The 26,764-nt window shown below is 38.9% G+C and overlaps 1 protein-coding gene across 1 annotated transcript; it reads left to right on the top strand.

The window, feature by feature from the left end:
• Positions 1-2,158: 2,158 nt before the first annotated feature.
• LRRCC1 (leucine rich repeat and coiled-coil centrosomal protein 1) lies at positions 2,159-25,000 on the top strand. The gene is made up of 19 exons (XM_054817205.1): positions 2,159-2,353; positions 2,518-2,723; positions 3,053-3,118; positions 3,977-4,144; positions 5,759-5,928; positions 6,029-6,238; positions 6,707-6,909; positions 7,912-8,098; positions 8,434-8,582; positions 9,706-9,910; positions 15,613-15,752; positions 17,071-17,272; positions 18,310-18,495; positions 19,708-19,882; positions 20,614-20,777; positions 21,632-21,840; positions 22,038-22,175; positions 24,009-24,144; positions 24,713-25,000. Exons 1-19 carry the CDS (start codon positions 2,295-2,297, stop codon positions 24,833-24,835), a joined length of 3,096 nt encoding a protein of 1,031 aa, XP_054673180.1. The 5' UTR covers positions 2,159-2,294; the 3' UTR covers positions 24,836-25,000.
• Positions 25,001-26,764: the final 1,764 nt, after the last annotated feature.

Raw genomic sequence — 26,764 nt, 5'->3', positions numbered from 1 at the left:
AAAAACTAATACAGAAAAGTAATGGAAGAATATTTTTGTTGGCTAAAATGGATATGTATTATCTCCTCATTGTAATTAACTGAATTTCAATGTACTTGGATAAGGACTCTCAATTTCATTCTTCTAAGAATTTCCTGTGTGTACTCACAAGGTCTTTCCTATGATCCACTCACTGATTAGATGGACTAGAAAGAAGCCCATTTGCCTAAACAATGTCAGATTTTAAAATATTTGTTTAGTTCCCTTTCAATTAACTACACAGTGTTTCAAGCATGGTATTGACTTCTCTCTGCATCATCCCAAATCCTTTAATGGGAGAAGATATAGCAAAAATTAGAACCTAATTTGTCTTGCAGAGTTTTAATCAACATTCTTCTATGTTTTCTATAAAGCAGCTTGCTGCTGCTGCTTACATTCGGCAAGGATAAAGAGGCAGAGGAACTATGCAAAACCTGAAGAGACCCTCTAGAAAAAAAAGCAGTCATAGTTAATCTTCCCTGGCATATGTCAAGGGACAGATTGTATTTAATATGACTATAAATTTTATTTATAATCCTCCTTTTTTTTCTCCTCTTCTTTAGCTCACCTTTTGTGGGGAATATGACATTTCAAAGTAGTTTTCTTTGTCTTGCTTTCAGAAAGGAGCTCAACAGCTATTCAAGGATTTCCACAAGTCCCATTAGGTAGAAGCCAGTTTACCATCTGCCACACTGGACCCCACAATGTATTCACAAACACTAGAAAATGAGTCTGCACATAGAGGCACGTGACAATCTACTGCCTTGGTAATATCCTTTTTTCCTGGTACTCTGCCAAGCTTACTATACAACTGCCTTTTACTAAAAGACTTAAGGATCTGTTCGTCTCCTGGCAGATACATCACTACTTTTATTACTAACCAAGAAAGAGAACCCACATCGTAGTCAGCTAATGGCAAACCAAAACATACAGAGAAAGCCACCATTTCATGACATGGTACAGTGTTTGCACTTGCATCCTATACAGCTGTTCCTACTAGCCAGAGAGTTTACTTAAGTATTTGTCTTTGATAAAATATCCATGTAACTGTGTTTGCATGAGCTGCTGTATACATTCTTTGTTGGGCTGTAACTACACTGTAAAGAAAAGTGATGGATTTTTTGCGGTAACAGATATTAGTAGTAAGTAGCTGGTAAGCATGTCCAACAATAGCACTCGTCTGTGTAAATGCAGACATTTAATGACTAGGTGTCTAGACTTCGTTAGGCTTCCCCTGTAGTAAATAGCAAGAAATGGGTTGAGACTCATCCAATCCCAGCAATAGCTGTATGAAACGCTGACTGGAAATGACTCTATTTCTCCTTTTAGATGGTTAGATGAATCTAACCTATCACTCACCCCACGGGGATGGGCCTGCATTTTCTACGTCAAATGCTCAGGGTTGTACTGTAAGCTTATATAGCAGTTATAGTGACCTGAAGAATAAAATAATTATTGAAGAAATGTCAACATGGTATTGCAAAGGGGTACTACAATAGCACTGATACTATAAAGCATGTACAGTGCCTAGCCCAAGTAAGAAATCTATTAGAACATTCAGTCCAGATTTCAGCACACTGACCTGAGCAGACAGGTCCATGGGCAAGTACTGAACCAACGCTCGAAGTGCTGCCAGGGCTTCAGCCCGTTACAAATCTGCTTTGGGCAACCTGCTCTAGCAGAAGGTGTCCCTGCCCATGGCAGGGGGTTGGAACTAGGTGATCTCTGAGGTCCCTTCCAGCCCAAACCATTCTGTGATTCTATGATTCCTCTTACAGAGAGAATCTGTGGCGCCAGATTCTCGCTCAGCCTGAGCGAGCGGAGAGCTCTGAGCCATGACTGGAGTAAACTCTTAATACGGTATCAGCCCTAAAAAAAGTCAAAGCCCCTAAACACCTCCCTGAGGAGAGCTCAAAGCCGCCCCGTTTACAAACCCACCCTCCTCGCCAGGCGCTGCCGGGCGGCAGGGAGGGCCTGGCCCCGCACCGGCAGCACGTCACCCGCCTCCACGGCTGCCCAGCGACGGGCAGGGGGCGGCCTCGCCTGCGGCTGTGCGCATGCTCCCGGGTGCCCCGCCTCCCCTTCTGCGCGTGCGCTGTGCCCGCAGCGGAGACGGCGGGGAGAGGGAGGTGGGAGGAGCAGTGGAGAGGTGCTGTTTTGCGGCAGGGTTTGTTGTGAGGGTGTTGTGTGTCAGCCGTAAAGCACGGAGCGTCGCCGTTGGGAGGCGAGGGAAGTTTGAAGTGTAGTGGCGGTTGGCGCGGTGAGGAGACGGCGATATGGCGGGGGGCCGCGCTATCCCCGGCGAGCTCAGCCTCATGGATAAGGGTGTTAAGAGGTAAGGAGCGTGCCGAGGGGGGCAGGGCGGGTGCCCCGCCGTCAGCCGGCGCGGGAAGCTGGACCTTTGGGGTGAGGGGAGACCGAGGCGGGGAAGGGGGTGACTGGGTAGGGTGGCCCGGGAGTGAAGCTGCCCGGCTGATGGCGAGTACCGTTCCTTCGCAGCTTGCTGGAGGTTTCCCTGAGCTCGGACCTGCACACGCTCAACATGCACTGTAACCGCATCGCCAGAATCGAAGGGCTCAGCCACCTCCGGAATCTGCAGCATTTAGATCTGTCATCAAACCAAATCCGCCGGATTGAGGGGCTAAGTTCCCTGGCTAACCTGTGCACCCTAAGCTTATCCTGTAACCTGATAACGAAAGTGGAGGGTCTGCAACAGTTATTTCTGTCCATTTAGCTACTTATGAAGCTTTTCTAGGAGTTGTGGTAAAGCTTGCTTCTGGAAAGTGTGAATATAATTAAGGTTACGTGAAGTTAATGTGAGCTACTAGCCATATTGTTATGTAAATTTTTAAAAGAATATATATTCTGTGAGCTTTATCATAGCAAAATGCCTTAATTTAAAAGGAAAAAATAGTATTATAATTTATTATAATTAGTAGTAATTATTTTAAAAGGCTTTGCAAGTTTTGATTTGATGAAAACAGAGCATTCTTCTGAAAATCTTACTGTCACTTTTCCCCCTCATTTTGTTTAGGACTGGAAAAACTCTTTAATTTAACTATATTGAATTTGTCGTATAATCACATACATGATCTCTCTGGTAAGTGACTTTGGCCTTTGCAGTGCAATAAAAAGCATTTACCTCACTTTAATTTTAAAAAACTTGACCAAATGTATTTTAGAAGTTTCTGGTAGTTCTGCCAATTGACTGAGTAATGCTATGAAAGGTGGTGGCAGTGCTTGCTACTCTCAGCTTTCAAGCTTCTAACACAAGCTTGAAATGAACATAAGCTCAATGGTTGGACTTGATGATCTTAGAGGTCTTTTCCAACCTTAAAGATTCTATGATAATGGGTTGTTCTGAACTGGAATTTATTTTGTGTTTAGCAAGGCTGAGCTTTCTCACAAAGTAGTACAGTAAACGTTTCAAACTTCTTTCCAAAGTGAAAAATGCAATAGTCTCGGAAGATATTTCCAAAAGATTCCCATCTTTCCTTTTTATAGGACAAAAATGCGGCTTTGGATATGATGCGGAAGTTCTCTTCTAAATCTATTTGTTGAAATGGTCAATGGTTGCTTCTAAGATTTTAAGCTCCAGAATCAAGGGAGTTTGTAATAGAAAATTAAAAAGAACATTGGTAACAATTTTGTTAATGAACTGAGTTATAAAAAGGAACTTCAAGCAAAATGTTTATTTTTACATGTGTCTTAACAGTTAGAAACTAATTGTTTCTTTAAAGTTAGGTCTCATAACTAGCTTAAGTGTTGTACTGTGTGGTAGTGTACCATAGATAATTAATATACGTAGACAGGGATATGGAGCACAAGTTGTTACATCATTTCCAGTTATTACGTATTATTTACTAAATATTTTTCAACAAGATGCCATTTGTTCTAAACTCTGTAGTCTAGGATTGTAGCGGAAATCACTGTTTTGTGGGTTTTCTCAAATTTTCAGGATTTAAGTGCCTTCATGGAACCAGTCATAAGATTAGTCATATTGACCTTCACAGCAACTGTGTAAACAATATTGATCACTTACTCCAGTGCACAAAGGGGCTGCGTTGTTTGACAAATCTGACCCTGGAAAAAAAGGGAAAAGCCAATCCAGTTTGTCACACAGCAGGTATGGATCTTGTGTTATGTAGGTACTTTGCACTCCTTAGGTCAGGGACTTCCCTTAAGCTGTGAGCCAGGTTATGGAGCTTGCAAATTCATTTATAAACTGGTCAGCCTGCAGAAGTCTAAATTCTGTCAAAATGAGTTTGTTTTCCATAGAGAAAACTCCTTCCCACCTCCCCCCAGGCATATTCTAAAAATTGTAACTTGTTCTATGCTTTGATAAGGTTCAACTTTTCACATGTTATTTTAGGTTAAGGCAGGAGATGGACAGAGAGTGACAGGAAGATAAAGTATTGCAGAAATAGGAAGAAGGGAGTATTAATATTATAAGGTTGGAGAGTGGAGAATCTGAAGAATGTACACAAAGATGCTGTATTGTACAGAAAGAGGGCAGGCATGGTCGTTCCTCTACTGATAGAGAGCACAAGAGGAAGATCAGTAATATGGACTATCAGCCTTTCCTCCTTTTCCCCCAGCTTCAGTAAGCAGTGACAGACTATAAGATGCTCTGCAGTGATTCTGCCCAGTGGAAAAGGACCTGTGGGTGTTGGTCGACAACCGGCTGAATATGAGCCAGCAGTGTGCCCAGGTGGCCAAGGCGGCCAGCAGCATCCTGGCTTGTATTAGAAATCATGTTGCCAGCAGGACTAGGGAAGCGATTGTTCCCCTGTACTCGGCACTGGTGAGACCACACCTCAAGTACTGTGTTCAGTTTTGGGCCCCTCACCACAAGAAAGACATTGAGGTGCTGGAGTGTGTCCAGAGAAGAACAACAATGCTGATGAAGAGTTTAGAGAGCAAGTCTTATGAGGAGCGGCTGAGGGAACTGGGGTTGTTTAGCCTGGAGAAAAGGAGGCTGAGGGGGGACCTTATTGCTCTCTACAACTACCTGAAAGGAGGTTGTAGCTGGGGGAGTGTCGGTCTCTCCTCCCAAGTAAAAAGCGATAGGACAAAAGGAAATGGCCTCAAGTTGCACCAGGTGAGGTTTAGATTGGATATTAGGAACAATTTCTTCACGGAAAGGGTTGTCAAGCATTGGAACAGGCTGCCCAGGGAAATGGTTGAGTCACCATCCTACAGAAGCAGTAACAGGACTATTAAAGTTATCTGGATAACTTAGAAAATTCCACTAGCTTTCTTCTGTAAGTGTTTACATACCTCTTCAAATCTCTCTTTGGTGGCACTTTCAACAAAGTTTAGGAGCCCAAATTCTATTAAAGAAGTTTAACTTCAATGCCTTGCAGTTTCATGATGCCTTATTTAGTTCACTGGAAGAGGATGAAGTTACCTCAGCCCTTTCAGAACTTGCCTTCCCATTATGTTTGTCTATCCTTGCACTTGATAACAACGGTTCTGGTGCAGTAGGCTGATACTAAAAGACTGTGCAACTGCAGTGTGCTGATGGTGGTGGGGAAATCCCTGTGTAGAGCAGGACTAGGCAGGCAGCTTCCCAGTTTGCCTTGTGATGTCTGTTGAAAGCCTTATGGGTGGGGAAAGGTGAGACACTTGAAGATAACTCTAAAACTACAATGAATAATTTAAGATGACAGGGTACCTAAAATACACTAGAAGTCTCTTTTGGAGATTAATTTCAATTAAATGTGGTCTTTTCCACAAGGTTATAGAGAAACTGTTCTTCAGACGTTGCCCCAGCTAACAACTCTAGATGGAAGAAGTATTTCTGGTGAACCAGTGGACCCAGCAGAAGACGACTGTTCAGATTTGCAGTGTTTAGAAGACATTTGGGGCTGTTTGGTTTCATCTGGGTGCCCCTCATCCAGAGATCAGGTGCCATAGGTTTTGTGTACTGATTTTAAAATTGATACGTTTTATTTTTGTATCACATGCAACTCATTAATGTTACAAGGGTTGTCTTTGCTTTTAATAGAACTATGTTACCTTACCAGTGGTAACACCACATATTGACCAGGCATTAGCTCATTTTCGTCAACGTACAAGAATACAAGTACAAAGTGCCATCAGCTCCTCTACAGAGCTTGTCTCATCTTCAGAACCAGAGAAGGCCGAACTTGATAAAATATACAGTGAGATAAGAATTAAAAAAATAGAAGATCAAATTTCACAGATACTTCAAAAGGTAATTTTTTTTTTCTCCTGTGATTGTACAGAAAGTTTTGTTTGTAAAATAAGGTGTACCTCTTGGTAATGTAAGAGTTTGCTGGGACAGAGTTAGTCTGAAACATTTGTCAGATACATTTTTGTAACAGTTTATGGTGTACCTTGCATTTTCAGAGCTTTTTTGATTTTAAGTGCTGTATTTGTTTTACATTTTGCACCAACCTTCTATGCCTAAGGATTTTAAATGTTTCAGAAAGATATAACTAAATGTTGTCAAAAGTGCTGTTCAGTTAGGTTTATTTTATCTTTAAAACAACAAAATGTTTTAGCAAGGAGGGAGGGGGTAGTTTGGAAGCAATTATTTACTTCTCTATCAAAATTATTTTGTAACTATTAACTTTTTAAAAAGTTAACACCTGAATAAGTGTTAGAAATTAGCCAATTAGAAATTGTAACATTTACAGATAAAACTCGTATCTGTTGTTAGGTGTCTGATACCTCAAGAAGGGAAGCTCCTCCAAATGCTCTCAAAGCTAAGAGAGACACAGATCCAACTTCTGAGAGCGAAAATGAGAGTGGGAAAGAGAACAACAGAAAGGTTGTGAAAAGAAGCAAGATCCCTACTTACCGTAGAACTACCTTATCTACTAGGTGTCATATGAATCATCTTAAGAACAAAATAACTGATAGGTATGCCAATGTTTGCCACATAAAGCCAAAGTGAATTAAGCTGAATATTGTCAGAGTGAACGTAGTTTGACTTGAAACATTTTGTTGAAAGTGGTAGATTGGGTAAATTAGCTCTGTTTAATAACGGTCTAAAAATTATTAGCTACTGAGTCTTCATAATAAATCTGTTGATTAGAAATACCATTGTGTCAAACTTTTGAAGTGTTCCACCCACCCCAAAGACAATGAGATAGTCGTCAGCTGTCTATGCTCATAGATGTCTAATATACAAGCCCCTCTTTTCTTAATCTGACTCTTTATATATAAATGTTTTGCATCCTTGGTTTTTATATTAGTCCTTTATGTATTATTACATATTATTTGAAACTTTTTGAAGTTCACTCTGCACTCAGTCATTTCCCTATATGAGTATTTTCTGTCTTTAGGTGAAAAGGAACTGAAGATTCCAAAATAAACACTTTCAGAATTCTAACAGCTTGTGTTTTCGTCTTTGTTTTAAATTGTGGAGACAAGAATTCTCCACACACACAATAATTGAGTCATATTAAAAAATGAAAATAAGACTCATGGTATCAGAACCATGGTCGAGAATATAACTGTCCATATTTTGTGATGAAACTGACGATGCCGTAGTAATTTGATTTATATAGTAAACATCAGAAGTGATGAATGGAAGATGATATACATTGGAATATATTAGTCAGCCATTGCAGCCCTACAGCTACTCTGCTTCTCTAAAATTGTTTCATATCTATGTGATGATAAAATGGTTTTCAGATAGCATCTACTAGTACTACATATTTTTTTTTACAACTGAAGATTTGTATTTAGCTGTTTGTTTTATGATCTGCTTGCAAATTATTTTCTATGTGGTTTTGAACGCTGTACAATTCAGCTTCTATACAGAACTGTAAAATTTTGTCCTATGAAAGTGTCTGAATTCCCTGTTGCTGTTTAAACTCTGCATATTCTTAACTGTACCTTGATATCCTGCTATTATAGGGAAGAGAAGAAGAGTTCCTCAAAGTGTCCACGGTCCAGTCAGAGAGACTCTCATATCAAGTCATCGTCGGATACTCGAGACTTGGAAGTAGTGGGAAGAAAAGCTGAAATATTAACTGGAAGACAGAGCAATATAGAAAAAGTGGAAGAAATTAATTCAAACGCCACAGAAGAGTCAACATACCGAGTATGTTTTGCATCCTTTCAAGATAAATATGAGTGTGTCTTCCCCTGAAGCCAACCATATGTCTCCTGGTGAAACTTTAAAATTGGAGGTGACAAAAATAATTGCATGTGGATAGCATCAAAAAATAGTGGAGTTCTCGTAGTGTCAGCTGGAAGAGAATTTATTTTATTTCACTATTATGGGGGTTTTTGGCCTGGTCACGTGCACTTTCCTCTGTCACCCATGAATTTCAGAACAACAAAAAATCTTGTTCTATAGTTATGAATATTGTTTGTCATTTTTGGCTACGTTTGAATGTTTTATAGTAAGTTGATGCTTACCACATTCTTGCTAAGGCGCTGATTCAAGAACTGGATCAGGAGAAAGAAAGGAGGTGGAAAGCAGAGCAAGCAGAGAAGAAATTAATAGAGCATGTCAGAGAGCTACAGAAGCATGCAAAAGAAGAAAAGAATATTCAGAGTATGGCTGTATACACTACAGACAGGTAGGGAAACAGAGCACTGTAGCATAAGTTTGTTTTGGGTTTTATAATTCAAGACAATTCAATTTATAGGCTTAGAAAACGAGAACAGCTTTAAACAATATACTTGGAAAATAATGCATCAAGAAGTAGTGCTAGAATTTCTCTCGGTATTACCTAACAAAATTACTTTCTGCAGTTTTCTTCCTGTTCCTGTCTCAAAACAGTATCAGTATGTCAGTTACCTCCATTTCTAGCCATTACTTTCCACGCAATCTGTATCATAATTGTACTTTCAGCTCAAGCTCTAGTAGCTGTCTCATGCTTTCAGCTTCCAATTCTCAGTCTCCCTTTTCCCCTATACATACATTTTCTTCACCTGCACAGTACACTTGAACAAAGATATTTCTGGCAGGCCAGAGCTGGCCAATAGGCAATATGTTGGGCAGGTCGGGTCTAGTGCATCTTCATATAGGCTGCTGTCATCATCCTAAGTTCTGAGCAACATCTTCTCTTCTTTTCTCTCTCTCTCTCTTCTTTTCTCTCTCTCTTTACAAAGCATTGTTTGTTGTCAGCTATGATTTGGAGATGTCTACTCTATTTTTCTTAACTGCACTGTATTTATCAAAGACACATTTCCTTTGTTGTAAGGAAGAAACAAGCCAAGCGCTTCCTGAGTTACCATCCAGGACTGGCTGTGATTATTTTAGGTTCACTTCCCACCTTTATTTATTATCACCTTGGACAAGAGGCTTATTTTGTTCCTTTTCTTTTGAGATAGATCTTATATAAAAAAATCATTAGAATATTTAAGGATATTTAAAGTTTTCTGAAGAAAATTATCAAATTGATACTAGATGTTTGACTTCTGTATAAAGTAAAATTATACTGGAAAGTCATTTGATTAAAGGCTCAGATGTGAGGTGGTCTCCAGCTTAGTTTCCTTTAAAATGAAGCTCCATATAGTACTGCTACAGATGATATTAGTAATATTTTACATATTTTTAAACAGTTTTACATGACACTGCTGTAAACAGTAAAACAGTAAAACTCAGTGCTAAAATACTAATGTCTTTTTCTCGAGGTATTAGGCATCAAACTAAGTACTAAGATGTTTCTAAAACAACTTTCTTGCATTTATTCTCAGGTTAAAGGAATTGATATTCAAAGAGAGAGATGTTAAAGCAAGACTGCAAGCAGATGTCCAACAGTTGAAAGGTGAAACTGAAAGACTTACTAATGAGTTAAATCAGGCAAGAAATAAAGAAGTAGAACGTCAGAAGGCTATGGAAGCTTTAGAAGAAACACTATCCAAGATGGAGACACAGAGATTGCAGCAACGAACAATAGAGGTAAATATTTTTTACAAGTAAATAATACGATGGCAACGAGATGGCTACTATAGTCCTAGATATTAAGAAACACTAGATTTTTCAAGCCTTAAGTCTGAGTTTTCCACAATAAAAACTGCTATTTTTTTCTACATAGTAGTAGTCAATAACAAGTATCCATCTTAATTATCAATTAATGTCTTTTATAAATAGAAATACATGATGTGGTCTTAAGAAGAACAAGTCCTATGTACTTAAAACTGAGAGTTGATATTTTCTGAAGATATTCAGTAACAAAGACAAGTTTTTTTTAAAATGTTGCTGAAATCAATGAAGATCTTATTAGTGGGATGGAAATCTGGTGGTTTTGTTTGTTTTGCTGATGTAAAGAATTAGATGCTTCTAATTGCAACCAGAAGAAAACAGTAATTGCTGAGAACTTAATTTAAAGTTTCTGATTATTTGGGGGTTGTTTGTTTGGGATTTTTTTTCATTTTGTTTTTACAGCTGGAGAAGATAGTGATGCTTTTGTTGTCAGAGGCACTTTGTTCAGTACACACATAGATTAAGATCAAGATGCTGGACCAGATGCTGCCGCTATTTCTGACTGAATAATTCATTGGTGACTTTTCAGTCACCAAATGCTGTGTCCTCCAATATTTATTCCTATTGTTTAATTATTTTCCAATATCAGCCCATTCCTATGTCACTGAACACATCCACTTACAGAGATTAAATCCTAATATATCCATCCTGAAAAGTCTCTGAACTGCTAGTATGGCACTCTAGGACACGTCGCTCAGGTACTGTGAAAGGAAACAGAATTGGGGTATGTGCTGACAGCCAAACTGCAAGTGCCATTCAAGTTATGGTTAGCCTCCCTCCACTGCAGGCTCCTGTTTAGGCACCTGAGTAGCTCTTCCATTGTCTTCCTTGCCTGTAAATACCATGGAGCAATTATGGATCTAGAAGTGACCGTCGGTTTAGATCACGTATCTGCCTGTCACTTTGAAAAGTACTAAATTTAGTAATTTAGACTAGAGGGGGTTTTTTATTGTTGTTTGAGATTTCCCCCCCCCCCCCCATAAGAAAGGAAATACCTTATTAGTGTGTGAGGTTTTTATTTTTCCTTTGAGCTTATGGAAATAAGTCATCTCTTTTGATAGTAGTAGCATGGTTTTTATTAACTGCAAAACGTTAATAAGGGAAGATCTTTGTTCCTGTCTTTAAGATCCTGTAGCCAACCGAGAGCCTATGGGTCCGGATTAAAGGGAGGGCTGGGGCAGGGGACATCATAGCGGGGGTCTGCTACAGGCCACCTGACCAGGGGGACTGAGCAGATGAAGCCCTCTATAGGCAGATAGGAGCAGCCTCACGCTCACAAGCCCTGGTCCTTATGGGGGACTTCAACCACCCCGACATCTGCTGGAGGGACAACTCAGCTGAGCGCAAGCAATCCAGGAAGTTCCTGGAATGTGTATATGACAACATTCTCCTCCAAGTGATAGAGGAGCCCACAAGGAGAGGTGCCATGCTGGACCTTGTTCTCACCAATAAGGAGGGCCTGGTAGGGGATGTCAAGCTCAAGGGCAGCCTTGGCTGCAGTGACCACAGAATGGTGGAATTCAGGATCCTCAGGGCAGCGAGGAGGGCGCACAGCAAGCAAGAAGTCCCTGGGCTTCAGCAGAGCAGACTTTGGCCTCTTCAGAGATCTGCTTGGTAGAATACCATGGGACAAAGCCCTGGAAGGAAGAGGGGCCCAAGACAGCTGGCTAATATTCAAGGGTCACCTCCTCCAAGCTCAGGAGCGATGCATCCCAACCAAGAGGAAGTCAAGCAAAAACACCAAGAGGCCCCCATGGATGAACAAGGAGCTCCTGGACAAAGTCAAACAAAAAAAGGAAGCCTGCAGAGAGTGGAAGCAAGGGCAGGTAGCCTGGGAAGAATACAGAGAAACTGTCCGAGCAGCCAGGGCTCAGGTTAGGAAAGCCAAAGCCCTGATAGAAATTAGTCTGGCCAGGGATGTTAAAGACAACAAGAAAAGCTTCTATAGGTATGTTAGCAATAAAACAAGGACGAGGGAAAATGTGGGTCCCCTCCGGAATGAAACGGGTGACCTGGTTACCCAGGATATGGAGAAGGCTGAGGTACTCAATGACTTCTTTGCCTCAGTCTTCACTGGCAAATGCTTGAGCCACACTGCCCAGGTCGCAGAAGGCAGGGACTGGGAGAATGCAGAACCACCCAGTGTAGGAGAAGATCAGGTTCGAGACCATCTAAGGAACCTGAAGGTGCACAAGTCCACGGGACCTGATGAGTTGCATCCGCAGGTCTTGAGGGAACTGGCGGATGAAGTGGCCAGGCCACTCGCCATCATATTTGACAAGTCCTGGCAGTCCGGGGAAGTTCCCGCCGACTGGAAGAGGGGGAACATAACCTCCATTTTTAAGAAGGGTAAAAAGGAAGACCCAGGGAACTAGAGGCCAGTCAGTCTCACCTCTGTGCCTGGCAAGATCATGGGGCGGTGGAGACTATGCTCAGGCACATGGAAAATAAGGAGGTGATTGGTGACAGCCAGCACGGCTTCACTAAGGGCAAATCGTGCCTGACAAACTTGGTGACCTTCTATGATGGGGTTACAGCATTGGTGGATAAGGGAAGGGCAGCTGACATCATCTACCTGGACTTGTGCAAGGCATTTGACACTGTCCCACACGACATTCTTGTCTCTAAATTGGAGATACATGGATTCGATGGATGGACCACGCGGTGGATAAGGAATTGGTGGATGGCCGCACTCAAAGAGTTGTGATCAACGGCTCAATGTCCAAGTGGAGAATGGTGACAAGTGGCCTCCCTCAGGGGTTGGTACTGGGACCGGCACTGTTCAACATCTTTGTCAGCGACATGGACAGTGGGATCGAGCGCACCCTCAGCAAGTTTGCCAATGATACCAAGCTGTGTGGTGTGGTTGACACACTGGAGGGAAGGGATGCCATCCAGAGGGACCTTGACAGGCTGGAGAGGTGGGCCCGTGTGAACCGCATGAAGTTCAACAAGGCCAAGTGCAAGTTCCTGCACGTGGGTCGGCGCAATCCCAAGCATGCCTATAGGCTGGGCGAGGAATGGATTGAAAGCAGCCCCGAGGAGAAGGGTATTGCTTGGGGATGTTGATTGATGAGAAGCTCAACATGAGCCGACAGTGTGCGCTTGCAGCCCAGAAAGCCAACCGTGTCCTGGGCTGCATCAAAAGAGGTGTGACCAGCAGGTCGAGGGAGGTGATCCTGCCCCTCTGCTCGGCTCTTGTGAGACCCCACCTGGAGTACTGCGTCCAGCTCTGGGGGCCCCAGTACAGGAGAGACATGGAGCTGTTGGAGCAAGTCCAGAGGAGGGCCACGAAGCTGATCAGAGGGCTGGAGCACCTCTCCTGTGAGGACAGGCTGAGAGAGTTGGGATTGTTCAGCCTGGAGAAGAGAAGGCTCCCGGGAGATCTAATTGCGGCTTACCAGTATCTGAAGGGGGCCTGCAGGAAAGCTGGAGAGGGACTGTTTATCAGGGGGTGTAGTGACAGGACAAGGGGGAATGGGTTCAAGCTGAAGGAGGGTCGATTTAGATTAGATGTTAGAAAGAAATTCTTTACTGTGAGGGTGGTAAGGTACTGGAACAGGTCACCCAGAGAGGTTGTGGATGCCCCATCCCTGGAAGTGTTTAAGACCAGGTTGGATGAGGCTTTGGGCAACCTGGTCTAGTGGAGGGTGTCCCTGCCCATGGCAGGGGGGTTGGAACTAGATGATCTTTAATGTCCCTTCCAACCCAAACCATTCTATGATTCTATAAATACTCATTATGTTTCAAAGAATAGTCATGATGCTGTAGAAACTAAATTCTCTTTTTGAATGTTCAGATTTAATATACCTTTGGCCTATTTTATCAACTCTAAGATTAACAAGTTCTAGAATATTTTATAGAACTTTCTCATAGTGCACATTGGCAGTTAGCTTCAGTGGTAAATTATGGTTACTCTAGGTAGTCACTATTAATGATTTCAGTCAACGTTATTAGATTACTTTTTTTAAAGGATTCAAGATAAATAAGTTACTGTGCATCTAAATGTGTAACCTATTTTCTGGCGGTATTTTGCATATGTTCTCACCTGAAATTTAAGTTCTTCAGTTTAGGAGAGAATTGTTTCACTTCTTCCACAAAACAACAGGATTACAGTGAGGTGTGTCTAAGCGTTACTCGTGAAGAGGCTTAACATGTTGAATATGAGGACTTGGCTTCATGCTCAAACCTCATGATACTTTTCATACAACTGAAGTTACTGTATGAACTTTAGGTACCTCTGGCATTCTCAAGCTGGAACTCATAACATGCAGCAGCACTTACATATCTTAAGGGGCGTTGTTTTCAATGTTTATCATCTCCTGCAATGTTTTATTTGTCAGTGCAGGACATTCCATACAGCTGTTCATTAACTTTTTATTTTTCATTTTGATTGATGGCTCAAAAATCAAGTTGACAGGACAGTTGTAATGGAGTTCTGAAAGAAAACAGTTTTGGGATTTTTTTCTTTGTTTTTTTTTTTGTTTTGTGGAGATTGGGGGTTTTTTGTTTTTCTTGTAGGAGCTGGAAAGTAAACTGGGTTGTCTCTGCATTCTAGCTCTGGCATTAGATAACTGACAGAGTAATTTTGAATAGTCTATTAACCATTCACAGATTTGATATTCTGGAAAGCAAATAGTTTAGAATTGTGTAAGTACAGAATGTGGAGACCCTTTGCTTAGGAGGACAGGTTGACAAGGTAAGTTGTTATTGCTCACTGCTTGAGCACAAAAAGATTGAGATGAATGCTACAAGTAATGATTAGGAGTAAGAATATCTCCATTAACGTCACCTCTGCTGTTTCTCTTGCATGTTCTAACTTGTAGCCTTCTGAAGTGTCTTGATTCTGAATTACCATTTCATAAGTAATTAAAACCTTTTTTTATAACTCTTTTCCTATCTTTTTTTTCTCCTATGTGTTGATTCAGAAAAGACAGCTTTGTATGTAAAAGGCTTAAGATTATAAAATGGATTTTTTCATAAAAGCTTGCATCAAATGGAAAAAGTGGAGTATGCCATCTGGTGTTTGTACTGATTTTCTATTTTTTTCTAAATTCATTAGAAAGCAACTCCGTTCAGCAATTTTAAACTGTAAAACTCAGAAAGATGCAGATTTTTGTAACTGGAGTGTTTAAAAAAAAAAAGTTATATTGAATACATCTAAAAATGTTTTGCTTGAAACTAATACAAGTTTCTAATACGAGAATTTGTAATTGAGGAAATCATTCTGCAGGACACTTTCAAGTTTTTTTTATAAATTAAATAAACGTCCTTGGTTCTTCATGAAAGTTGCTTTTTCTGTGTTGTAGTAAATGAAGCTAAGATTTAATTTTAAACATCTTGTCTTACATTTCTGCAAGTGTAACAAAATTATATTAAGGGGAAAAAAAAACCCAAAAAAACCCCCTTTCTTTGTCTTAGACTAGGTAACACAATAAAATTCCATAACACTTTGTGAAAAATACTGACAGTTGTGGAGCATGCTGTAAACATAATGTCCCAGGTGGACGTGTAGAACCTTAATAAAGCACATGTTCCTTTGTATTCTAGTATAAGACATGAAGAGCAGATAACAGTTTTAAGAAAATCTTGTTCCTCTCTTTATGAATTCTACACAGATGAAACAGGTGAAAGAAGCAGAGCTTAAAGCATCAGCAAATGAAAGAGAAGTACAGTTACTTCGAATATCCTTTCGACAACAGAAGGAGAAGGTAAAACAACTACATGAACTTCTTATATTAAGAGAGCAAGAGCAAAGGTATGTGGTCTTCTGTTTTCTTTCTACAAGTTAATAGATGCTAATGTTGCAAACATGTTTTGTTTAAATGCATTCTGCAAAGTGTGGGTGTGGTTTTGGTTTTTTGTTTTTCTTTTAATGGGATAGATGGCGTTTGTAAAAATGTAGATGTCTTCCCACTCATTTTATTGCTCATTTAAGAATATGTTCATATCTTGTAGATTCCTGACTCCTAAGTCCGTGTAGGCAACTGTGTTCTTCCAGCCTTTCGTTTGATAGCTTCTTGCTTATTATATGGCTGAAGTTTTTATTATAAATACTTGATCTTTAATCCAGGAAATAATCAGATAAAAATAAAATCATATCTGAATTATTGTCTGAAGATCTGCATATACTACAATACCATAGTGTTCAAAAAAAAGTCAGCTTCTACAATATCTTGCTTTAGGGTGAGTGGGTGGCTTGCCTGGCTGTTTTCCTCTTTCTTCTCAACTTCCTTTTTTTTGGAGAATGCTTGAACATAATTTCTATACTGTTTAGCTAATACAATCAATTTTCTGTACAAACTAAAGCAACAAGTGGTGTGTGGTATACTAGTATGTGAGGGAGCCTATTAACAAAATAAGCTGGTTACACTAGCTAAATTTTACAAGGAGAAATGTATTCAGATACCAAGATAACCACAAGTTTAGATGCAAAGAATCCGATAGTAGTATTTTGAGAACTTCCAATTATTCTCTCACAGATCTCCAAAAGATGTAATGTGAAGGACAGCAGATATGTTCTGTGTTTGTGCTTTAAAGCAGATTGAACAGAATATTCTTAAAATACAGGGTACTTTTGCTTCAACATTCTCCTCTAGGGATGCTTCCAGACAGGAAGGAGGCTCATCCTGGAACCCTTTAGGTCGCTGTTCCTGCTGCTTTTCAGATTTTTGGTCTGAGTGAGAAGTAACAGTTGTGGGTGAGGGTGAAGAAAATGGCTGCAAAAGAGTGTATCTGGCTGTGCAGTGCTTTTCCCTGATTCCAATGTCTCTTCCAGAGCTTTGTTAACAGCAAAGCAAACAAATGCTAATTAATGGCAAAAGAGCAATTGAATAATTTCTACAAAAGTTTGGATTAAAAAGTAAGGTTATTCCTTTGGGTGTTTTAACAGTAGTCAACACGCTTTTCCCCAGGGCCTTTGCCATAGAAAACCGAAGTCTGTCTGTGAAACTAAGGAATTTATCCCATTTATTCTATAATTTATTATCCTTTTTAAGAAATGCTAAGGAAATGAATTGAAACAGCATTGTGAGATACTGCGGTTTTTGTTTCAAGTATATGTTTGGTAACTTCAGGAAAGAACTTGAAACACGAGTTGCTTTAAATGGACCTGAATTTCAAGATGCTTTGTCAAAAGAACTGGCTAAGGAAGAGCAGAGGCATGAACAGCATGTTAAAGAACTTCAGGAGAAGATTAATATGTTAAACCAGAAGTACAAAGAGTTAGAAGATGAATTTCGTTTAGCTTTAACTATTGAAGCAAAAAGGTTTAAAGAGGTAAGACTAAGAGAACATTTCATCTGAAAGTAGGTGGAGTTATAGTTCTCCTAAATGTGTTGGTTTTGGTGGTGTGTTTTGGTTTGGTTTGGTTGGGGTTTTTTTGATCCTTAAGACCTTTACTCCAAGGATTCATCTAAAAATACTGGTAGTAAGCTTTGAAATATCAGTGATTAGAACACAGAACCAAATGCAGAGTCAGCGCTCAAAACCTAATATTTTCGTTTGTAAGTAGAAGTTAATCAAAAGAAATTAGAAGAAATTCTACCTGGCAGTATTCATTTCTTTTAAAAGATGTTGACCTTCTATTACAATATATTCCATTATTGTAAAAACCCTCATGGCGTTTTGATATGGTTATGGTTACATGTATACTAGTGTATTAAACAATAGGGAACTTTAATAATAAACTCTTCAAAATTGAAGATACGCATTTTGAAATTCAAATTCAAAACTTGCTTACTGAATTCCTTAGATAACTTATTTCTATGGCTAATGGTCACATTTATTTCACTTAACAAATTTTAAATGCTTCACCTTCACTTAAAGTTGGATTTCTTCATTTTAAATCAGTCAGATACATGGGAGAAGAGGGGAAAGAAAAGACTGTTTTTTCACATTTCAAATCTTTCTCTTGCAAGGAAGAAAAAAATAGAATTAATTCAAATTCTTCTTTCCAGACTTTAATGTTAATCTTAACAATGAGATTGAATCAAGGCATTGTTTTCATTTCCCAAGCTATGTTTTTTCTGCTCTGCTTCCCATCCACCCATGAATATTTTTTTTCAGGTTTTTTTGTTTGTTTTGGGGTGTTTTTTCCTACAAATTTGTAGCCAAGCAGAACCAGTTTTCTGAGTTGGAAGTATCACCAACAAACTGGTAAAAAAACAGTTTCAGATATTCACTGATTTCACATACTGTTGATGAACTTCTATTTCTTCCTTTATTTGAAAGTCAGATGTCATTTGTGTGTGTGTATGCATACACAGTTTTTTGAAATGTTAGTATTTTTCAAGTCTTATCTTATAAAACTTTAGGTAAAAGAGAATTTTGAAAATGTTACTGCCGATCTAGTTGAACATAAACGAGCCCTCTTTGAGTTTGAACAAAAGGATAAAGAGATGGCAAGTCTGATCCAAGACCTGACAAGTATAGTGAAAGAACAGAAAGCAAAGATTGCAGAATTAACCAAATCAAATGAAGAAGCTACAGCAAACCTAAAGGTACTTGTTTCAAAACACTTCAACTACATATATGATTTTTGGGGAGTAATATTTTTATCTATAAAAGTAACAATTCCATACAAGATAGATTGAAAGACACGTGTTTCCTGCTGCACTAAAACCTAGTACTCCACATCAGCCTTTATTCCTGCATCTTGCACTTCTCTTTCTCACAAACAATGCTCCTCATCTAGCAAAATCTAGACCCATTTGTGCCTTCAGAAGTGCACTCCTTGCCTTGTGAGCGCTAGTAGTTTGTATATAATCAAGTGGTCACTCTAAACTGAGATTTCAAAACCTACATTAATAGTCCTGACCCTTTGTAAATTCAAAGCAATGGAATATGGTTCTGCAGTGGTCACCGTACGTGAAATAAAATTGAAATTGAACAAATAATCAAGTGTAGTTATTAGCAGCTTAATATCTCTGAGAGCTGTATAGAATTAGCAATGTTAGTCATTATTTACTAATTGTCTAATTTTAATAAATGCTGTGGGCACAGTTGCTTTATCTTACACTACTGATCACTGTATGGTAACACTATATAGTACTACAGACAGCTATAGTTGTCTGTAAATAATTCTTAAAAATCTAGGAACATAACCCAACATGACCCAGCCACCTTTGTTAGAACTCCTGTGCAGTACAACCGCTGCACAGTTGTTTCTAATCTCCTTCCTACATGTTGCTGTTGGGTGTCCAGACATTGTGTTGCTCTAGAGAATAGGATTCTGCCAGTCAGTGATGCTGCTAAAAACAGAATTTAAAAATAGCTATATTAAACAGCTGTAATCTGTAAAGAGAAAGGGGCCTGCATAACTGCAGATAAATCTTTATCACGGGAAGTGGAAGTCCATCCTAGCTTCTGTCTTTTTTTCTCGTTATTTGCTTTTTAGTATCTTAACTTGACTTTCTCTTTTTTACTTATGCATTTATAATTCTAAACAGGGTTTTTATAATGGCTTGATAATTTAAGGTGGCTATTTAGAAATCAGCTTTACAGTTTTCTGGGATTGAATTATGTCTATTTGAAGCAAACATTTGTGTTTCATTACTGGGAGGAGATGCAGATAGAACCCTGTATGCAAGCAGAATATTCCTCAGTTAATTTGCTGTATATAAGTATTACTTTCCTAGCAGCTTAGGATTTATTTGAAATTTTGAATACTGGTTTTAAGGATCTTACTGTCTTTTTCCAATGTTCATTCATAGTGTCGAACTGGAGAACTTGAAACTGTGACTGAGGAGGACAAACAGAAGGCTGTTCAAGTTGAACTTCTGAAAAAGGAAAATGGAAAACTTATTTCTCAGCTGACAGCCCAGGAATCTGTGATTGATGGGTTAAAAATGGAAAGAAAAATATGGGGGCAGGAGCTGGCACAACAGGGTAAAGTAATAGTGTATTTTTTTCCTTTCACAGAAAAAATGGTGATGTTCAATGTTATACCTTTCAAATAAATACTCCAATATAATGTAATCATACAAGGTCTCTGGATGCCTTGTTGATCTTATCCAGTTGTAAAGATGGTGTGCAAAAATAGATCTTCTGTAGTACACAGGCAATTATAGGAACTATAACAGCAGTTCCGGGAGTTAGTAGTGAATACAGTTTATCTATTTCACCAAAATGTCAAAATACCATTATGTTATACAAAGAACTCTTAAATATGAAACTAGGAAAACAAGGATTTGTAAATAGTGTTACATAATGCTACTTGTCTATCAGACAAGTCTAATGTGAAAATTTCAGTATGTATCTTAAAAAAAAAGTTAACTACTGGGTGAAAAAGAGCTTGGGCTTTTTTCATTTCTCCCTGATTGATGTGACTCAGCACCACCTTGTGGGCTCTTTGAGATTGCCTGGGTCTGTAAGAATTGCTGTTGATTTTTATCAGAGAAGTTTTCAAAGGATAAAATACAGACCTTCAGTTCTACATTTCCTCTTAAGTGTTACCTACCTACAGATTAAAGCGTTACAGTGTTTCCAGTGGGAATGGAATGGTCATGTGTGGTTTTTAAGGTGGGTCTTACCTTCGCCTCCCTCTGTCCCCCAACATTATACATCTTGAAGTTATCTGTAAAATGAGTGCTGCAGTGTGAATATTCTGTTTTATCTAGGAGCTCATCTTGCTCAAGATCGGGGGAAACTGGAGGCAAAAATTGAAGTTTTAACAAATGAGATTGAGATGTTAAAAAAGCAAAAGGAACAGGACAGTGATACTATAAGAATTAAAAACAAAATAGTGGACGATCAGACAGAAACAATTAGGAGATTAAAAGAAGTAAGTGCCATGTCTGACAATTTGCATGCTTAGCTAAAATTAAGACTCGCAGTGAAAGTTACTGTAAAGGCTGAAGTGAAAGCTGGCTCTGCACTCCTGGTTTACCAACTCAGAAAGCACAATCAGGCTGTCAGTGGCAACTGATCTCACTGAGAGCAGAAGAGGGCCTTGTATTAACTTGACATACAGAGATGCTACTTTAAAGCCCTCATTGAACCATATATATATAAAGACTTTTTTCTCTTTGCCTTGCTTCATTATTCTTGATAATGATTTTGAGAGCGCAAAAACTAGGATAGCATAATTCTTCCTGTGTGTTTAAAACAAAAGGAGAAAAAAAATTAAAGCTTGCTTCAGGCTTATTTTACAATGTAAATATTTTTTCTTTATTCTGTTCTTGTAAATTTATTTCATCAGTAGAGCTACTATGCTTTGTTCTATTAATTCCATTCATCTAATTTGGAGACTTAAGCTTATTAATTGGAGCAAAGGTTTATAGCATGTTATGTCAGCCAAGGTTAGATGCATTACTCAAACGATATGGTCATGTAACAGAATTTGAGCTCAGTCATTTGTGTGTTGTTGTATTAGAGTTTTAAATTACTTTTTTCTTAACTTGCTTTCAATTTCAGATTTATGTTTTGTGGTTTTGGATTTTTTTAGTTCTGACTTCTTTCAGAAGATGATTATTTATCTGGCTATCACTTTTTAGTAAAGTATTTATGTAATATGTTTACAAGAGTAAACTTGCACATTTTTGTCTGCTTTATTCTAGCATAGACTAAACAGATACTCTTAAAGGGTAACAATTAAAATTAAGGGAGTTTGTGTTCTAAAATATTTATCTTCTAAAGGGCTTACAGGAAAAAGATAAACAAATCAGAAAACAGCACGAAGAAAATCTGGAATCTCAGAAATTTTTTCAAGTACGGTTGGATGAAAAAGCTGCTGAATTTGAAGATCTAATGGAAAAATTAGAAAGGCAAAATGAAAGAAAAGAGGAATTAAAGCAACTGCTAGAAGAAAAAGAAGTAGAACTTGATGACATTAAGAAAGCGCACAGGTGATACAAGTGGCAGTAATTCTTTGGGATCATAATAGCATGCAACACTGCTCTGAAGTTATTATATGTTCAGAGAGTACTTGCTTGCTATTAAAACCCACAGAAATGTGGAAAAATGGAAGCATGGAAAACTTTTTTTCTGCCCTCCTAAGAAATGGTATCTACATTCACTGTAAATATATGCATTTTATTTTCAGTGCACTGAAAAAGAAGTGGCAAGGTAAAGGAGAGCTATTAAGCCAGCTGGAGGTGCAGGTTAAACAAATGAAGGAGAGCTTTGATATCAAAGAGAAAAAGCTGACTGAAGAGAGAAATAAAAGTCTTCAAACTCAGAGGTGAACACTGTAATAGCTTATTTTGTGACTGCTCAGTTAGGATAGAGTTGCACTCCTAATAAATATAAAAAAAAGTTTGAAAGAATGCGTAATACCTTTTTAAGTACTTAGTGAGCCCAGTTGCTGTAAATTCTGCATGCGTAGCAGTAATTCTTGCTATCCAGGTGACTGACTTGGTGGAACTAGCATTCGGTTACAGCATTCGTCCTGTAAACTTCCTAGCTATGTTCCCATTTTCTTTGAAAATAATTGAAGCGTACACCCATTCCTTTCTAGTATGCCCATTCCACCACAGTGCTTTTGGTTTACCTCTGTGAGGAAACTCATTGTCATGCTTTACATGATAGGGATTCTTACACAGTCGTCACACATGCTGGCTGGAGTCTTGCAGTGAACATGCGTGTGCCTCACGTGAGGTGCAGTCTCACACTCTGTGGCAGAGTTTCTTTTGAGCACAAACCTGTCAACCTTCTGGCTTGTGACCAGGATGCAAGGGACAAATCGGTTGCAAATCACAGGTCGAGCCAAGCAACTGTGGCTGCCATTTGGGCTTACGAGAGAGGCCACAGTGCTTCACTAATGTCTGTGCAGGATGATGCAATATCTTGTGTGCTGTGTAGGAAACTGAGGACAGATCCGTAATACTTACCACAACAATACTGATAAATATTTCAGTCTGTGACAAACAGTCTGTAAGTTACCTGTCATTCTCTTCCCATACAAATAGCAACAGGTTTTTAATTCCTTTTTTTTTTTCCTCTTGTACTGTCAATTTTTTTGAGCAGTTAATAGTAAATATGAGATGATACAGAAACAAATACTCATAACCCAGGAAATAGTCAGGGACATAGATGATGCTCAGTTATTTCAAATGGTTCTGGCATTATGGAGACTGCTGCATGCAATAAGCTCAGATTGTTCGTATGATTTTTTCCTTTATTCTTTGGCTCCTTTCTCTTATTTTTCTTCCTTCCTCCCAACTATTCTTAAGAAAAGATTATCTAGTTAATAAGACCACAGTGATATCTAGCAGTGATAACCACACTGTTACTGAAGGGATAAGCTAGTATGAATAAGGGTTTTGCTTTACATTTTTAAATTAAACACTTTGATTAATCACACTTTTGCTATTATTTTAAGGAAGGTCATCTGATTAAGAAATGGAAAAACAAAAACACCGTGATGATCAAGTTTGATTAAAAAAAATAAAACAAAACCCAACAACCTCAAATAGTCAATAGTACTAGGTTTTGGAATTGGTGGAAGATCAGTAGTGAAACTGAAATTTTGTCCCAAATAATTCTGTTTTGTTTCAAAATTTTGGTGTAAATTAATTGTATAGTGGAATAATTTGCCTTGCTTTCTGTTGCGGCATATTTTAGAATTATCCCCTAAGAGCAGAATTTGCTTGGAGTCAAGGAAATGCATCACTATTGTGAAGCAATGCTTTTCTGTTTCTGTGAGACACAGGCTTACAGGCCGTTTACAGGATTGCATAGTTCAGTCATTGACTTCTCAGGAAGCAAAAGCATGATAAGTAGATGTTTGAAAACAGGTGGAGTTCTTATCCACGTTGACAGTCACAAGCCTGAATCTTCGTATTCTTTGCTAGTGATTAAATGCTTCTGCTAAGAGGAATGCCAGAAGGCATAAACATGGTGCATAAAACTAAACATGTACTTGAGAAAACAGGACATCTTCTGATGCTAGATATTGAAATAATTGTCTTTGTGCCTCTGTTATTAAAACCTTATCGAAGGCAGAATTGGGTAAAACAAAATACTTCAGTTGTTTGCACGAGTGTGATTTTTTTTTTTATTTATCATTTTTTAGGATTGCTGTGGAAAAGCTTCATGAAATGGATGATGCTTTTAGAAAACAACTTGAATCAATGTTGGCAGCTCATCAGGAAGAACTATTGCAGCTGGCAAATGAAAAGGAAAAACAAATTGAAGCAGCAAATGAAAAAGTAATTTTAATACTAAATTTATGTTTTGTATTTGCATTTTTATTCTACAGTTGCTATCACAGTGGTGCTTGGAAATCACCTGTTTGTATCTGTCTGGTTGATCTCTGGTTCAGTACTCAGTCTTTGCACAGCAAGAAAATCTCTAGAACTGTATGTACCATCATGAGGTTCTGTATTCAAAGTTCCATGTAGCTATGTAGCTGTTATGAGCTGATAGCTAAACACTTCTTTACCTATACAGGTGAGAATAATGATGATTATGCCAGACAATCCATTTAACTCACGTACGCCAGTGTTAACGGTCACTGTTCCTGTCATATATTGCATTCTTCCTTAGTGGGACAACTGGTGCTGTTTCTGTGTAGTAGGTATTTTGGTTTTGGTACATTGCTTGGTATCCCTTAGCAAATTACACTTTTTAAAGAAAAATTATGCTACTGCATCCACTGTCAAAAGTAGTGCATTGCTGATTTAAACATAAGAATACAAGTCAGTGTTAAAACTTGCCAAGATTATATGGGTTTAGGTATATTAAGGGAAAGCATTTGATGTTTATATGCTCTTCCAGGTTTACTATGTTGAAGAAGAAATGCGGCAGCTTCTCCAGGAAACAGCAAACAATAAAAAAGCCATGGAAAATAAAATAAGACGACTTACACATGCACTGAATGATATTCAACAAGATCTTTGAAGATTATTAATATATACACTAAAAAACATTCAACAAACTTAAGCAAATTCACATACCACAATGCACTTTTCCTTGATTTCTAGAGAATAAATTTTTTGTAATATATTTTCATGGTTCATGTATCAGACAAATATTTTTACATTATTTTTGTAATAAAGTTATTTCTAACCTTTGGGATTTTTTAGACTGTTTTTTTCAAAATGGGTCAAAACACAAATATAGATAAAAGCATCATATGAAAACCCATAAAGATGAAAAGTGTCATATTAAATTAGGAAGTAGCATGTTTAATAAGAGAGAAGAAGGTAGGGCCTTTGCTTCTCAGACAAGAGGTTGCAGCTTTGCTTCACTGGCGTAAAGATTCTTCTGAGCAATCCAAGAATTTACCTGAAACTACATTTAATCTGCCACTATTGATGAAGAATGCATTACTTGTGTTATGCATTATATTAGCTTTTTTTGGTAGGGTATTTTGGTTCTCTATAGCAATACGTTTCCTCCCAGGCTTTTGAAAAATAGGAGATAATAAACTAACAGCTTCTTATGGAAGCTACTCATAAGCCTTATGTTAAGATGATTGTTATATTACTTTCATGATGGAGACTTGACCATCTCCACTGTACTCGGGCATTTATTTCCTTTGCTTGTTCTCCGAAGATCCTAAACTGTGCTGGTACTTCACCATACTCTGAAGTGTTTAATGCTGCACTAGTTAAGTAAAACAGTAAGTAGTAAAATCGGTTATTTGTTGGTACACCAGGTGGAGCTATTCCTTCCCCCTTGCACCTTGCAGTAGCTACAGCAGTGTCCTGTTGCTCCCGTGAGGACAGAGGCCACAAAGCGGAGTCTGCTGTCACCTTGTTCAGAACCAGGGCGTAAGCACCGTGGCGTGTTGTAACTGTGTGTGCGTTTCTGTGCCCAGCAGCCCTGTGAAAGTACTAGCGCTAGTGAAAGGCCCCTGGCCTTTGGCTAACTCTGCGAGCCTGTCGGGCTTACCAACTTGTTATGAGAACTTGCTGTGCAAACCAGAGCTTGATACCAGCTGCCGCTTGTTATGAGGTGCTGCTTAAATGTGGGATGTAACAGAGGCCTTGGAAACACAGGCACGAGTTGAAAGCAGAGGCCACAGCAGCAAAAACAACTCACAGATGGTCAGTGACTGGTCTTTTGGCAAAGCATAGCCTTGAGAGCTGGGAACAGACTGCTTTCGCTTTAAGCAAGCAAGCAGCAGCAAAGCAAAATAAAAAACCAGCCCAACAGCTGAATAAGGCACCTGCAGTGGCCTGGGAAAGCAGCTAGAGATTGCACTGTCTTATAAAAGGGCAAGATCCCAGCTCTGTGGGAGGGGGCAGAAAGTAGATTGTCTGCTTTGGCTCTGGCTCCCTGCAGCAGAGTTCCTGCACCTGGCCCTGGAGACACCGAGGAGTGGAGCCATCAGCGCCAAAGAGGAGCCATCACTCCATGGTACTGTGTACTCTCAGCTAAGGTGGGATATAGCTGTAAGGACTGACTCCTTTGAATCTGTGCTAACCGTTGGTAATATGTAAAAATGAATACATGGAAGTAATGGTTAGCAAGGTGTAAGAACCAACTCTTAGCACAATAGGGTTAATGAATGCCAGTCTAGTAAATTTTGCTGTGAAGTTTAAAATTAGCCTAATTTATTGGTCTACTAGCATCCCAGTGATCTCTTGATTCCCTGATACAAATACATCAATGTTACCGAAGTGCAGAAGAAAATGACTTTTCATTCTCACCTTGTGCTCTGCATGCTCCTGCTTCTTCAGAAGCCACCTTACATGAGGAAATACTCACCTGAAAAGCTGTTCTATGGTATTTCAACAGATGTCGCTGATGCAGAGAGGTTGCAGCACTTTGCAGTGCTTTTCTGTCATGTTTATCAAGTGTTTCCTTGGCACTTTTTTCTTT

This window comes from Grus americana, chromosome 2, assembly GCF_028858705.1.
Source record: "Grus americana isolate bGruAme1 chromosome 2, bGruAme1.mat, whole genome shotgun sequence".
Lineage (NCBI taxonomy): Eukaryota > Metazoa > Chordata > Aves > Gruiformes > Gruidae > Grus > Grus americana.
Note: the sequence above shows the minus strand (reverse complement) of the source record. Positions and strands in the feature narration are given on the sequence as shown.

Coding starts and splice junctions, on each gene's coding strand:
- LRRCC1 (XM_054817205.1), top strand. CDS start 2,295: ATGGCGGGGGGCCGCGCTATCCCCGGCGAGCTCAGCCTCATGGATAAG. Junction 5,929..6,028: donor GCCCCTCATCCAGAGATCAG/GTGCCATAGGTT, acceptor TGCTTTTAATAG/AACTATGTTACCTTACCAGT. Junction 20,778..21,631: donor CAATTAGGAGATTAAAAGAA/GTAAGTGCCATG, acceptor TATCTTCTAAAG/GGCTTACAGGAAAAAGATAA.